Genomic DNA, 15,984 nt, shown 5'->3' with positions numbered 1-15,984 from the left:
ATTATTTAATAAGATTCAGGGTCTTTGTTTATATTTTTGGTCTAGTTTCTGTCTATTGTTCAAATTGAGTAAATTCTATTCATCTATTCACAAGTTCACGGATTCTGTTCTCTGTCATCTCCAGTCATACACACATGTGAGAAGACTCTGATTTAACATCTTCCTTCCTTTCATATAAAAATCCCTCACATCCACTCAGAGTGGAGGCTGCATCAGAACCAGGGGATTTCCCAGTTCCTTCAGCCCCTTAGTACAAAGTCTTCAACAGGCAACTGAGGTGTCAACATAGGGGATTTTTCTGATTGGCCAAAACCTGACCCAGCCAAGTGTGGTTTGTGTGCTTTAGAGTTCCTTCTCAGATCAGCTCTCATTATTGCTCTGCAACTCAGAACAGCAACTGCCAAGACTACCCTGAGTAGAGGATGGTCCTGAACAGAGCTCTGATTCTGGGAACCCTCGCCCTGACCACCATGATGAGCCCCAGTGGAGGTGAAGACATCGTGGGTGAGTGCACAATTGAAGGATGTGGGGACTAGAGATGTGGAACAGGGAATCAGAGGAAAAATGAGATTGGCCTAGAAATAGTAGAGACTCCTAAAGTGTTCCCAATATTAAGTAAGTCTAAAAATTATAGTCATTCCTCATTCAGGAAATCGGAGTCCAGATCCACTGTCTTTGTTATCTGTGCTGTTGCAGAGTTCACCAAGGTCATTACTCAGTTTCTGATATTGGATCCAGTGAATATGTCCTGGAGAGTTCTAAGGCCTCCAAGACTAGAGATATTTCCATAAGTAGATGCTTTGTTATGAAAAGTTCGTGAACTGTTGCTCCTAAGTATCTCTGAACAACTTTTGAAACTTTTTATATATTTCTCCCAGAGTTTATTTGAGGTAAATAGTTTCATGAATTATGAATACTGTGCAGATACAAAGAAGGGTGACCTTTTCTTAGTCTCAGATCTACATACGTTTCCATGCTGAAATCTGGCACAGGTGGGGAGGGGTAAGCGGGGCCAGCTGAGTGCCTTTACACAAGACATTTTACCACACAGTCATCATTTAATCTTAGTTTGCATATGTCACCTCACAAATAATCAAATAAAATAGGTGTATAGAAATGATTTCTAAGTATTGAAGACACATAAATATCGATTATTCTTATTTTTAAATTGCTAGTATCACAAGTGTATCTTCATATTTTTATTTAACAAAGTAGAGAATATCTCTATTTTTATTTTAAAATTGAGAACTTTATGATGAAAACTTGGTGAATTAAATTATATTATTTTCAAATTGTCAACTCAAATTACTTATCTTTCAATTCTTCTAAGGAAGACCTGTAGGAGGGAAACTGATTAAGGACAAGTTAATTACATAGTCCCTTAGGCCCCTCTAGACAAAGCTATGGTTTTTCCATGTCATGTATGGATGTGAGAGTTAGACTATAAAGAAAGCTGAGTGCCGAATAATTGATACTTTTGAACTATAGTGTTGGAGAAGATTCTTGAGAGTCCCTTGGACTGCAAGGAGATCAAAACAGTCCATCCTAAGGGAAATCAGTCTTGAATATTCATTGGAAGGACTGATGCTGAAACTGAAACTCCAATACTTTGGCCACCTGAAACAAAGAACTGACTCTTTGGAAAAGACCCTGCTGCTGGGAAAGATTGAAGGCAAGAGGAGAAGGGGTTGACAGAGGATGAGATGGTTGGATGGCATCACCGACTCGATGGATATGAGTTTGAGCAAGCTGCGGGAGTTGGTGATGGACAGGCCGCCTGGCGTGCTGCAGTCCATGGAGTCACAAAGAGTCAGATGCGACTGAGCCATTGAACTGACTTAGACCCCTCTGCCTTTGCTGTCCGCCTCTTTCCACCCTCTCTTCTTATATTCCTTTATCCTCCTTTCTTTCCAGGATCTATCCCTGGCTCATACCTCTGTTGCTTCATAGACAGGAAGAGTGGGTTTGTGAAAGACCAAAGTAAAAAGCTAGATAATTCAAAAGGAAAATGAAATGGAGTTTAATCTTCAACAACTTTATTAATCATGGCAGCTCCCATTCTAATTTTTGTGGTCGTGAAGGTTTCACCTGCTTCTCCAGAGCACTTCCACATTTCCACAGCATCACACAAAAGTGCCCTTGTCAGACTCAACTTACACTTTAGGCACAATAGGCACAGTGCCAAGAGCCTGCGTTGCTTGTAGGGCCCCATAAATTTATTTTTCTTTTAAAATTAGAAGAAAAAGCTTTAGGCTTAGGGGAAATATTTTAGTTTTTAATCCAACCTAAATTATATTTTTCTTTGTACCAATATGGTTTTAAAACACATTTTTAGTATTTGTATAAAAGTAGGGACTTAACAAAAACAATAGTGCTTACAGCTCACAAATCATAATGCCCCTCTGGTCCCCACTGATTCTGACTTTCTTATGGTTCTGCTACTTTTATGTCTGTCAGATTTTCCCCAAATCTCTGTAATTCTTGAGAATATCATTTGACATTCAATACACATTTTTGAGCACACAGTTCAGCTCAGTTCAGTCACTCAGTCATGTCTGACTCTTTGCGACCCCATGGACTGCATGCCAGCATGCCAGGATTCCCTGTCCATCACCAACTCCCAGAGCTAGCTCAAACTAATGTCCATCGAGTCAGTGATGCTATCCAATCATCTTATCCTCTGTCATCCCCTTCTCCTCTTGCCTTCAATCTTTCCCAGCATCAGGGTCTTTTCCAATGAATCAGTTCTTCACATCAGGTGGCCAAAGTATTGGAGCTTCAGCTTCAGCATCAGTCCTTCCAATAAGTATTCAGGACTGATCTCCTTTAGGATGGACTGGTTGGATCTCCTTGCAGTCCAAGGGACTCTCAAGAGTCTTCTCCAACACCACAGTACAAAAGCATCAATTCATCAGTGCTCAGCCTTCTTTATGGTCCTACTCTCACCTCCATACATGACTACTGGAAAAGCCATAGCACAGAGCAAACTAAATTTGGGAGATTCAAAGATAAAAGAGACTTACCTAGTGGCTCAGATGGTAAAGAATCTGCCTGCAATGCAATAGACCTGGGTTCGATCCCCGGGTCAGGAAGATTCCCTGGAGAAGAGAATAGCAACCCATTCCAGTATTCTTGCCTGGAGAACTCCATGTACAGAGGAGCCTGGTGGGCTACAGTTCATGAGGTCACAGAGAGTCGGAAAAGACTGAGCTACTTTCACTTTCAAAGATAAAAGATGTGCTTTCTGTCCCCTACAGGGTGCACAGATTAGTGATAGAAAGAAATGGTGCAGGAAGCAGAAGGACCATTGCTGAGAAGGACAGTGGATCCATCTGAGGCTGAAACTAAAACTGACTTAGTTCCAGTTGACCCAGTGATGAGATGTTCCTTAACAACAGCTGGCACCCCAGGACAAGTACCAGACAGAAAGGATATGTGCTCATGCTTAGTCGCTCAGTCATGTACAACTCTTTGCAAGCCCATGGACTTCAGCCTGCTAGGATCCTCCATCCATGGGGATTCTCCAGGCAAGAATACTGGAGTGGGTTGCCAGCCCTCCTCCAAGGGATCTTCCCAACCCATGGATTGAACCCAGGTCTCCCACATTGCAGGTGGATTCTTTACTGTCTGAGCCACCTGGGAAGCCCATATTACATATATATTACTGTCTGCAAAAGGAGTCAAGAAGGTGAATTGCAGAAATAAGGAGGGTTCATTGCAGGGCCTTTTAACTAAGTAAACAACTACCAACACCGAGCAGAGAGGAAGCAGGTGCTGGGAATTTTATCTAGAGAATGTGCCACAGATGAAGCCCACAGTGTTTGAAAGTCAATTTGTCCTGTCGCTTTGTTTAATAAGGTTTTTTTCTCTCTGTTTTTCCACTTTCCTGCTCCTCACCCCGAATCAGCTGACCATGTTGGCATCTATGGCATAAGCATATATCAGTCTTATGGTCCCTCTGGCCAGTACACCCATGAATTTGATGGAGATGAGCAGTTCTACGTGGACCTGGAGAAGAAGGAGACTGCCTGGCAGCTGCCCCTATTTAGCAGAATGTTAAGTTTTGACCCACAGTTAGCACTGAGAAACATAGCTATCATGAAACTTCATGTGGACTTCCTGACTAAATTCTCCAACTCTACTGCTGCTACCAATAGTACGTGTTCACCATTCTGCCCCTCTTTGTTGATCTACCACTTTATATCAGGCCTCACTCCCTTCTTCCTTAAGCATAGATACCCTTTACTACTTTATAAAACTCCTTTCCAAGGAGTCTCTAGATTTTCTCACAGTAATTGCTGAACCTCATCTTCTCCTATTTTGCAAATCATTAGGTTGGCCAAAAGGTTCCTTCAGTTTTTTAAGTAAAAATAAAAGACATTTATTTAATTTTTACCAAAAACTTTATTGAATAACATGTTCTCCATTTTGTTGCACTACCTTCTGCCATTTTTCAGGCAAACTTCATAATTCCATCTTCCCAAAGCTTTTTATTTTTGAGCAAAGAACTGTTTCAAGTGCCTTTAACAGTCTTCCAGGGAAATGATATTTTTCCATTAAAAGAGTTTTGTAAAAACTGAAATAAATGGACGTCTGAAGGTACAATGTCTGGTGAGTATGGCAGATGAATCAGAACTTCTAAGCCAAGCTGTAACAGTTTTTGCCTGGTCATCAAAGGAACATTCAGTCTTACATTATCCTGATGGAAGATTATGCATTTTCTGTTGACTAATTTTGGTGTCTTTTCCTCGAATGCTGACTTCAGTTGATCTAGTTGGGAGCACTACTTGTTGGGATTAATTCTCTGGTTTTCCAGAAGAAGCTCATAATAGAGAACTATCTTCCAATCCCATTATATACAAAACATCACCTTCTTTGGATGAAGACTGGCCTTTGGTGTGGTTGGTGATGGTTCATTTCACTTGTCCCACAACCTCTTCCATTCCACATTATTATACAGTACCCACTTTTCACTACCCATCACAATTTGTTTTAAAAACAGAATGTTTTCATTACATTTAGATAGAGAATCACTTGTGGAAATACGGTCAAGATTTTTTTTTGCTTATATGGAACCCAAACATGAAAAGCAACAAATGACATAACCAAGCTGGTGCAAATTATTTTCAAAGCTTGATTTGGATATTTCTAGTATATTGGTTATCTCTCAAATGGTATAATGTTGATTGTTCTCAATTAATATCTTGATTTGATCGCTATCAACTTCAACTGGTCTACCCAACTGTGGAACATTGTCTACTGAGAAATCTCCAGTACAAAACTTTGCAAACCACTTTTGACATGTTCAGTCAGTCACAGCACCTTCTGCATATGCTGCACAAATATTTCAGTTGTATTTTTTACCATTCTTGAAATAATCAAGCATAATACATTAAAAATGTTGCTTTTTCCCTTTCATCTTCATTATCAAAATGGCTACACAAAAATTCACCAATTTTGATAAGTTTTTTAAATGCACATTGATATGACAGCTCTTGAGAATCCCTTGGACAGTGAGAAGATCAAACCAGTAAATCCTAAAAGAAATCAACCCTGAATATTCATTTGAAGGATTGATGCTGAAGCTGAAGCTCCAATACTTTGGCCACCTGATGCAAAGACCTGACTCAGTGGAAAAGACCCTGATGCTGGGAAAGATTGAGGGCAGGAGGAGAAGGGGATGACAGAGGATGAGGTGGTGGGATGCCATCACCGACTCAATGGACATGGGTTTGAGCAAGCTCTGGGAGATGGTGAAGGACAGAGAAGCCTGGTGTGCTGCAGTCCACGGGATTGCAGAGTCGCATATGACTTAGGGACTGGACAACAACAATGACAGCTGTCACGATACAATCTAACAAAATTGTTTTGAATGAGACAACTGAGCACTACTAGAACCATGGTACAGAAAAAAATCAAATGAACCTTTTGGCCAGTGCAATATATATTTCTATGATCTCTACTCCTGTAATGCAATCTTTGACTCTTTCAAAGAGAGGTCCCATAGAGTTTCTACCCCAGAAGCAGGTCCTCAAAAAAAAGAGGACAGGGATAAATCAGGGACAGTGCATACTGGCTCCCAGCAGAAGGGAAACAAGAACTCCTCCACTATCAGACTGGGAAACATTAGTGGGAGGGCTCCCCCAGGATGCAATACGAAATCACAGCAGAGCTATTCCTATTTCACATCTGTGCTGTTTCCTCACCATAGAGGTTCCTGAGGTGACTGTGTTTTCCAAGTCTCCCGTGATGCTGGGTCAGCCCAACACCCTCATCTGTCATGTGGACAACATCTTTCCCCCTGTGATCAACATCACATGGTTGAGGAACGGACACTCGGTCACAGAGGGAGTTTCTGAGACCAGTTTTCTTATCAGGAGTGATTATTCTTTCCTCAAGATCAAATATCTCGCCTTCCTCCCTTCTGATGATGACATTTATGACTGCAAAGTGGAGCACTGGGGCCTGGATGAGCCACTTCTGAAACACTGGGGTATGTACGAGTTCCACCCCTTTTGGTACCTTCTTTTCTCTGTCAGGTCCAGAATATCATGTTTGTTATCCCCTAATCTTCATGGCCTTAAACTTCTAGGGATTATAAAGATAGACCTCACTCTCTTCCCTAAGCTCCATGCCCCAAGTCTGTAGAACCAACCCCTCTTCACCCCATCCCATATACACACACAGAAACACTCTGTATTGTGACTTCCACAAAACTTCACTTTTGCAGAGCCTGAGATTCCAGCCCCTATGTCAGAGCTGACAGAGACTGTGGTCTGTACCTTGGGGTTGACCATGGGCCTCGTGGGCATTACGGTGGGCACCATCTTCATCATCCAAGGCCTGCGCTCAGGTGACCCTTCCAGACACCAGGGGCCCTTGTGAGTCACCCTCCAGAAGAGCAGGTAAGAATTCAGATGTATTAAGAACTGAAGACTGTACAGCAGGAAGGAAAGTGAGAGGAGGTTGTGGACACAAATGTGGTTGAAAAGTTGTAGAATAGGGAAAGGGCAAGATGATGGCACAGAAGCCACTTAGGACCCACAAATCTTGATCTCATGCCTGTCTTATTGCAGATGCACTGCCCATCTATGTGGATATGCCAGAAGACTGGATATGCCAGATGACCTAGAACTATTTTCGGGCCAAATTCATCATATACCTTCTCTCCTCCTACACTTCTCCTCCCATTTTTTTACTCTGGGAGTTAATATGCTATATCATCTCACATACCCTCAGAATTCTCTCCCTGACCTTCTAGTACTTTTTCTTTTTTCAATTATCACCTAATATGGGATCTCTGAGATATCCCACTCAGCAGCCTAATTCTCCAATGGCCTTTAGCTAATGTATGTATGGAAGCAATAAATCTCTTTATGTGGTCTTTACCGGTGGGTTTTTTTTTTTTTTTTCTGTCTCTCATCTCAGGGCTGACTAGGACCATGCCTCTTATGCTTTCAGTTCAGTTCAGTCACTCAGTTGTGTCTGACTCCTTGTGACCCCATGAATTGCAGGACGCCAGGCCTCCCTGTCCATCATCAACTCCCGGAGTTCACCCAGACTCACGTCCATCGAGTCAGTGATGCCATCCAGCCATCTCATCCTCTGTCGTCCCTTCTCCTCCTGCCCCCAATCCTTCCCAGCATCAGAGTCTTTTCCAATAAGTCAACTCTTCGCATGAGGTGGCCAAAGTACTGGAGCTTCAGCTTTAGCATCATTCCTTCCAAAGAAATCCCAGGGCTGATCTCCTTCACAATGGACTGGTTGGATCTCCTTGCAGTCCAAGGGACTCTCAAGAGTCTTCTCCAACACCACAGTTCAAAAGCAGCAATTCGGTTGCTTCATTTGCTATTATTTTCTCCCATTCTGAAGGCTGTCTTTTCACCTTGCTAATAGTTTCCTTTGATGTGCAGAAGCTTTTAAGTTTAATTAGGTCCCATTTGTTTATTTTTGCTTTTATTTCCAATATTCTGGGAGGTGGGTCATAGAGGATCCTGCTGTGATGTATGTCAGAGAGTGTTTTGCCTATGTTCTCCTCTAGGAGTTTTATAGTTTCTGGTCTTACGTTGAGATCTTTAATCCATTTTGAGTTTATTTTTGTATATGGTGTTAGAAAGTGTTCTAGTTTCATTCTTTTACAAGTGGTTGACCAGATTTCCCAGCACCACTTGTTAAAGAGATTGTCTTTAATCCATTGTATATTCTTGCCTCCTTTGTCAAAGATAAGGTGTCCATATGTGCGTGGATTTATCTCTGGGCTTTCTATTCTGTTCCATTGATCTATATTTCTGTCTTTGTGCCAGTACCATACTGTCTTGATAACTGTGGCTTTGTAGTAGAGCCTGAAGTCAGGTAGGTTGATTCCTCCAGTTCCATTTTTCTTTCTCAAGATCGCTTTGGCTATTCGAGGTTTTTTGTATTTCCATACAAATTGTGAAAGTATTTGTTCTAGCTCTGTGAAGAATACTGTTGGTAGCTTGATAGGGATTGCATTGAATCTATAAATTGCTTTGGGTAGTATACTCATTTTCACTATATTGATTCTTCCAATCCATGAACATGGTATATTTCTCCATCTATTAGTGTCCTTTTTGATTTCTTTCACCAGTGTTTTATAGTTTTATATATATAGGTCTTTAGTTTCTTTAGAAACTAATCTCAAAAATATACAAGCAACTCCTACAGCTCAACTCCAGAAAAATAAATGACCCAATCAAAAAATGGGCCAAAGATCTAAATAGACATTTCTCCAAAGAAGACATACAGATGGCTAACAAACACATGAAAACATGCTCAACATCACTCATTATCAGAGAAATGCAAATCAAAACCACTATGAGGTACCATTTCACACCAGTCAGAATGGCTGGGATCCAAAAGTCTACAAATAATAAATGTTGGAGAGGGTGTGGAGAAAAGGGAACCCTCTTACACTGTTGGTGGGAATGCAAACTAGTACAGCCACTATGGAGAACAGTGTGGAGATTCCTTAAAAAACTGGAAATAGAACTGCCTTATGATCCAGCAATCCCACTGCTGGGCATACACACTGAGGAAACCAGAAGGGAAAGAGACACGTGTACCCCAATGTTCATCGCAGCACTGTTTATAATAGCCAGGACATGGAAGCAACCTAGATGTCCATCAGCAGATGAATGGATAAGAAAGCTGTGGTACATATACACAATGGAGTATTACTCAGCCATTAAAAAGAATACATTTGAATCAGTTCTAATGAGGTGGATGAAACTGGAGCCTATTATACAGAGTGAAGTAAGCCAGAAGGAAAAACATAAATACAGTATACTAACGCATATATATGGAATTTAGAAAGATGGTAACGATAACCCTGTATACGAGACAGCAAAAGAGACACTGATGTATAGAACAGTCTTATGGACTCTGTGGGAGAGGGAGAGGGTGGGAAGATTTGGGAGAATGGCATTGAAACATGTGAAATGTCATGTATGAAACGAGATGCCAGTCCAGGTTCAATGCACGATGCTGGATGCTTGGGGCTGGTGCACTGGGACAACCCAGAGGGATGGTATGGGGAGGGAGGAGGGAGGAGGGTCCAGGATGGGGAACACATGTATACCTGTGGTGGATTCATTTTGATATTTGGCAAAACTAATACAATTATGTAAGGTTTAAAAATAAAATAAAATTAATTTAAAAATAAATAAATAAAAGTCAGAAAAAAAAAAAAAGCAGCAATTCTTCGGTGCTCAGCTTTCTTCACAGTCCAACTCTCACATCCATACATGACCACTGGAAAAACCATAGCCTTGACTAGCCAGACCTTTGTTGGCAAAGTAACATCTCTGCTTTTCAATATACTATCTAGGTTGGTCAAAACTTTCCTTCCAAGGAGTAAGCATCTTTTAATTTCATGGCTGCAGTCACCATCTTCAGTGATTTTGGGGCCCAAAAACATAAAGTCTGACACTGTTTCCACTGTCCCCCCATCTATTTCCCATGAAGTGATGGGACCAGGTGCCATGATCTTCGTTTTCTGAATGTTGAGTTTTAAGTCAACTTTTTCACTCTCCTCCTTCACTTTCATCAAGAGGCTTTTGAGTTCCTCTTCACTTTCTGCCGTAAGGGTGGTGTCATCTGCCTATCTGAGGTTATTGATATTTCTCCCGGCAATCTTGATTCCAGCTTGTGCTTCTTCCAGCCCAGCATTTCTCATGATGTACTCTGCATATAAGTTAAATAAGCAGGGTGACAATACACAGCCTTGACATACTCCTTTCCCAATTTGGAGCCAGTCTGTTGTTCCATGTCCAGTTCTAACTGTTGCTTCCTGACCTGCATACAGATTTCTCAAGAGGCAGGTCAGGTGGTCTGGTGTTCTCATCTCTTTCAGAATTTTCCACATTTTATTGTGATCCACACAGTCAAAGGCTTTGGCATAGTCAATAAAGCAGAAATAGATGTTTTTCTGGAACTCTCTTGCTTTTTTGATGATCCAGCAGATGTTGGCAATTTGGTCTCTGGTTCCTCTGCCTTTTCTAAAACCAGCTTGAACAACTGGAAATTCACGGTTCACGTATTGCTGAAGCCTGGCTTGGAGAATTTTGAGCATTACCTTGCTAGCAAGTGAGATGAGTGCAATTGTGCGGTAGTTTGAGCATTCTTTGGCATTGCCCTTCTTTGGGATTGGAATAAAAATTGACCTTTTCCAATCCTGTGGCCACTGCTGAGTGTTGCAAATTTGCTGGCATATTGAGTGCAGCACTTTCACAGCATCATCTTTCAGGATTTGAAATAGCTCAACTGGAATTCCATCACCTCCACTAACTTTGTTTGTAGTGATACTTTCTAAGGCCCACTTGACTTCACATTCCAGGATGTCTGGCTCTAGGTGAGTGATCACACCATTGTGATTATCTGGGTCGTGAAGATCTTTTTTGTATAGTTCTTCTGTGTATTCTTGCCACCTCTTCTTAATATCTTCTGTTTCTGTTAGGTCCATACCATTTCTGTCCTTTATCGAGCCCATCTTTGCATGAAATCTTCCCTCTAATTTTCTTGAAGAGATCTCTAGTCTTTCCCATTCTGTTGTTTTTCTCTATTTCTTTGCATTGATCACTGAGGAAGGCTTTCTTATCTCTCCTTGCTATTCTTTGGAACTCTGCATTCAGATGCTTATATCTTTCCTTTTCTCCTTTGCTTTTCACTTCTCTTCTCTTCACAGCTATTTGTAAGGTCTCCCCAGACACCATTTTGGTTTTTTGCATTTCTTTTCCATGGGGATGGTCTTGATCCCTGTCTCCTGTACAATGTCATGAACCTCTGTCCATAGTTCATCAGGCACTCTATCTATCAGATCTAGTCCCTTAAATCTATTTCTCACTTCCACTGTATAATCATAAGGGATTTGATTTAGGTCATACCTGAATGGTCTAGTGGTTTTCCCTACTTTCTTCAATTTCAGTCTGAATTTGGCAATAAGGAGTTCATGGTCTGAGCCACAGTCAGCTCCTGGTCTTGTTTTTGCTGACTGTATAGAGCTTCTCCATCTTTGGCTGCAAAGAATATAACCAATGTGATTTCGGTGTTGACCATCTGGTGATGTCCATGTGTAGAGTCTTCTCTTGTGTTGTTGGAAGAGGGTGTTTGCTATGACCAGTGCCTTTTCTTGGCAAAACTCTATTAGTCTTTGCCCAAGGCCAAATTTGCCTGTTACTCCAGGTGTTTCTTGACTTCCTATTTTTGCTTTCCAGTCCCCTGTAATGAAAAGGACATCTTTTTGGGTGTTAGCTCTAAAAGGTCTTGTAGGTCTTCATAGAACCATTCAACTTCAGCTTCTTCAGCATTACTGGTTGGGGCATAGACTTGGATTACTGTGATATTGAATGGTTTGCCTTGGAAACAAACAGAGATCATTCTGTCATTTTTGAGATTGCATCCAAGTACTGCATTTCGGACTCTTTTGTTGACCATGATGGCTACTCCATTTCTTCTAAGGAATTCCTACCCACAGTAGTAGATATAATGGTCATCTGAGTTAAATTCACCCATTCCGGTCCATTTCAGTTCGCTGATTCCTAGAATGTTGACATTCACTCTTGCCATCTCCTGTTTGACCACTTCCACTTTGCCTTGATTCATGGACCTGACATTCCAGGTTCCTATGCAATATTGCTCTTTACAGCATCGGACCTTGCTTCTATCACCTGTCACAACCACAGCTGTGTATTGTTTTTGCTTTGGCTCCATCCCTTCATTCTTTCTGGAATTATTTCTCCACTGATCTCCAGTAGCATATTGGGCACCTACTGACCTGGGGAGTTCCTCTTTCAGTATCCTATCATTTTGCCTTTTCATACTGTTCATGAGGTTTTCAAGGCAAGAATACTGAAATGGTTTGCCATTCCTTTCTCCAGTGGACCACATTCTGTCAGACCTCTCCACAATGACCCGCCCGTCTTGGGTGGCCCCACGGGCATGGCTTAGTTTCATTGAGTTAGACAAGGCTGTGATCAGAAGGGGTGGTGGTGAGGAGATACCCCTTGTCCAAGGTTAAGGAGCGGCAGCTGCGCTTTGCTGGAGCAGCCGTGAAGAGATACCCCACGTCCAAGGTAAGAGAAACCCAAGTAAGACGGTCGGTGTTGCAAGAGGGCATCAGAGGGCAGACACACTGAAACCATAATCACAAAAAACTAGTCAATCTAATCACACTAGGACCACAGCCTTGTCTAACTCTTATGCTTTAAGCCTGTTTAATCTCATTTCCCAGATTATGTTGCAGACCCAGTAACAGAGGAGTGACCTGTATAGACTGATAACATTTTCCTATCTTGTTGTTGTTGTTTAGTCACTAAGTCATGTCCAAATCTTTGCAACTCTATGTACCATGCTCCTCTGTCCATGGAATTTCCCAGGCAGGAATACTAGGATGGGTTGCCATCTCCTTCTCCAGGGGATCTTCTCAATCCAGGAATTGAATTTGTGTCTTCTGCATTGGCAGGTGAATTCTTTACTACTGAACCACCAGAGAAGCCCATTTTGCTGTCTTAGCTGAGGTTAATATTTCTGTCTTCCTTTTGTTCCCATTCTTGGTCACTGCCACCCACCCCCCAATTTGGGCATCGGTGAAAGTAATATATACCCTTTGCCTTTGGTATAGATTTGTTCAAAATCAAAAACTATTAAGTTCTTTTGTACTGATTTTAATATTACTTTTAAAGTTATGATAGAAGAGTGTTAGGAGAAAGGAATCTTGAATCTCAAAAGTATCAAGAGTCAAAATTAGTTTCCAAAACTTTTAATTTTTAACTAATGAATAGTGATAGAAGAAGTTTTCTTCTCCCCTCCTCACACTTGAAAAGATAAGAATTATCTAGGCAGGCAAACAAATGCAAGTTTGTTAGGAAAACACTAGAATAAGACAATAAAGCAGGTATCTGAGAAGGACCAAATATTTTGTCCTTAGTTAGGGTTAGTAACAACAGGAAAAGGGATGGGGTAGGAACCACAGACATATTTAAGAACACAGGTATAGTTTGCCTTATCTCTTACATGAATTCCTGCTAGAAAACCACATAGACTTCCTGACATGGCATGTGCAGGACAGTAGTGTGAATATGGCTGCAGAATGTTTCTAGGAAAATAAGCCTAAGCCTGGTTCACTGAATCTCTGTGCATTGCTGTGCACCTGAAGAACAACAAAACACCCAATATCCCCAGCCCCTGCCCCTCACCCCTCCTGGCTGAGGGAAGCATAAACCTACAAGGGAGAAATCCCAGGAGGCACAATACAGTTGGAGCAATGTAGCAGCAGCTATGGGCACTGCATCCTCCTCTACAGTCACTGCCTCTCAGTGAAACTCCATTCTCTGATTCTCCTGCATGTGTCCAAGACCTCACTCTTGGGAGTGTATGTGACTTGGCTTGAAGTCATTTTTGCCCTCGAAAATGTTATAGGCACTTGCCTCAGTCTTTCCACTCTGCAGTTAATAATTCTATATTTTGCATTGCAGATGGTATTGTGAAACAGCTATGAAATGTATGAGACTGTATCTACCCATGTCATCTGTATCAGTGAGCTTAAAATGTAAATGGGAACTAAAGACACAATATGAACACAGTAATTGATACAGCAGAGTTTGCTACATGCTGCATGCATACTAAGTTGCTTCAGTCATGTCCAACCCTTTGTGACCTGATAGACTGTAGTCTGCCAGGTTCATCTGTCCATGGGATTCTCAAGGCAAGAATACTGGAGTGTGTTGCCATGTTCTCCTTTAGGGGATCTTCCCGACCCAGGGCCTGAACCCAATACTCCTGTGTCTCCTGCATTGACAGGTGGGTTCTTTACCACTAGTGCCACCTGGGAAGCCCAGAGTTTGAAGCAAAGAAACCTAAATCCAAACCCAGGACTCAGTGCTTTATAGCTAGTATTTAAAAACACTGGCAAAGTATCTAACACGAGTCTTATTTTTTCATATCCATAAGGTGAGAATGATAATATTGATACTTTCTTTGCAGAGTTATTAACAGGATTTAAATAATCTTGTTGTGTAGGAAATCCTTTACACATAGTATACAAATATGTTTTTAAAATTGCTAGTTATAATTAATTTATTTAAAAGAATGGATTATATTACACAAAACACATTTTTGTTTCTCCGAGTCCTTTAATGACTTATGAGATTCAAACATGGAATTAAAGATGAATTTCTTTTCATATGTTATTGGAGAATTTTTTCCTCTCCAGAATGAGGGAGGCTGAGAGAATAGATAGTGTATAGTGAGTGGTCAGTGATATATCATTGGTCAAGGGGTTGTTAAAAGAACTCTCTTAGGGCAAGTTGTAATACTTTATTTTGAATTTTTACTCTCTAATAAAAGATATGTACTTTCCTTATGCTTATAAAGTTTTAGCCAAGCTATTTTATTTTATTATTTAGTTAAGCTATTTTATATGCTTTATAAAACAGATCTTTATCCATGCTTACTTTGAGAAGCAGGTGGAAGATTAAAAGCTTCCTGTGAGGTAGAAGCAAGAGAATAATTCAAAATACAGACCAAGAATTAGTAAACACAAGGAATGTGAACCAGAGGTCATCATGAAAATGTAGGTAAAAGAGCACAGAGGATTTTAGGACAGTGGAACTATTCTGCATGATACCACAGTGGTGGATCCATGTCATTATACATTTTTCCAAACCCATATAATGTATAATATCAAGAGTGAACCCTAATGTAAACTATAGACTCTAAGTGATAATGATGTGTCAATGTAGGTCCATCAATTGTAACAAATATACCACATTGTCTGTTAGGAGATGTTGATAAGAGGGGAAGTTATGCATAGTAAAGGCAGGGGATATGTGGGAAATCTCTGTATCGTCCATCTAATTTTGCTGTATACCTAAAACTGCTCTAAAATAAGTATATTTAAAATAATAATATAAAATATTATCAATCATGATCCTAAATGTATAAAATAAAAATTTTAAGCATGAAAAAAATGTAGGTTACCTAAAAATACATAAATTTGCTGAGAATTATTTTGGCAATAGAATTTCAAATGTTATGTAAATGGAATGACTCATGAGGTAAAAACCCATAATTTTGGAGACGGCATTGTATATTTATGTATGTGTGTTATAGTAATATAAAGTTATATTGAATATCACCAGTGTCCCAGAAATATACAAATGCTATCCTTCACAGACTCCTTCCCCAGGACATACTAAGAAAAGCAAATTTTGGGTAAGTGCATTTTATTAAATAGATTTATTCAAGAAGTCTTCATATAAGTTTTAAAATAGCAAGAAAGAAAGTGAAAGTCACTCAGCCATGTCTGACTCCTTGCAATCCCATAGACTGTAACCAATGGAATTCTCCAGGCCAGAATATTGGAATAGGTAGCCTTTCTCTTCTCCAGGGGATCTTCCCAACCCAGGGATTGAAGCAAAGTCTCTTGCATTGCAGGCAGATTCTTTACCAGCTGAGCCGCCAGGGAAG

General features: G+C 40.7%; 1 protein-coding gene across 2 annotated transcripts; it reads left to right on the top strand.

Moving 5' to 3' along the window:
• Positions 1 to 357: 357 nt before the first annotated feature.
• On the top strand, positions 358 to 14,067 carry LOC133236446 (HLA class II histocompatibility antigen, DQ alpha 2 chain-like). Of its 2 annotated transcripts, none has more exons than XM_061398473.1 (5): positions 358 to 504; positions 3,908 to 4,156; positions 6,212 to 6,493; positions 6,731 to 6,905; positions 13,992 to 14,067. In XM_061398473.1, the coding sequence occupies exons 1-4, from the start codon at positions 423 to 425 to the stop codon at positions 6,883 to 6,885; spliced, it is 768 nt and encodes a 255-aa protein (XP_061254457.1). In that variant the 5' UTR covers positions 358 to 422; the 3' UTR covers positions 6,886 to 6,905; positions 13,992 to 14,067. The 2 variants fall into 2 exon arrangements, with proteins under 2 accessions (XP_061254457.1, XP_061254456.1); XM_061398472.1 differs by lacking the exon at positions 13,992 to 14,067 and adding an exon at positions 7,077 to 7,388 and having other exon boundaries at positions 359 to 504.
• Positions 14,068 to 15,984: the final 1,917 nt, after the last annotated feature.

This window comes from Bos javanicus, chromosome 23 (assembly GCF_032452875.1).
Source record: "Bos javanicus breed banteng chromosome 23, ARS-OSU_banteng_1.0, whole genome shotgun sequence".
NCBI lineage: Eukaryota > Metazoa > Chordata > Mammalia > Artiodactyla > Bovidae > Bos > Bos javanicus.
This window is presented reverse-complemented; position numbering and strand designations above follow the sequence as displayed.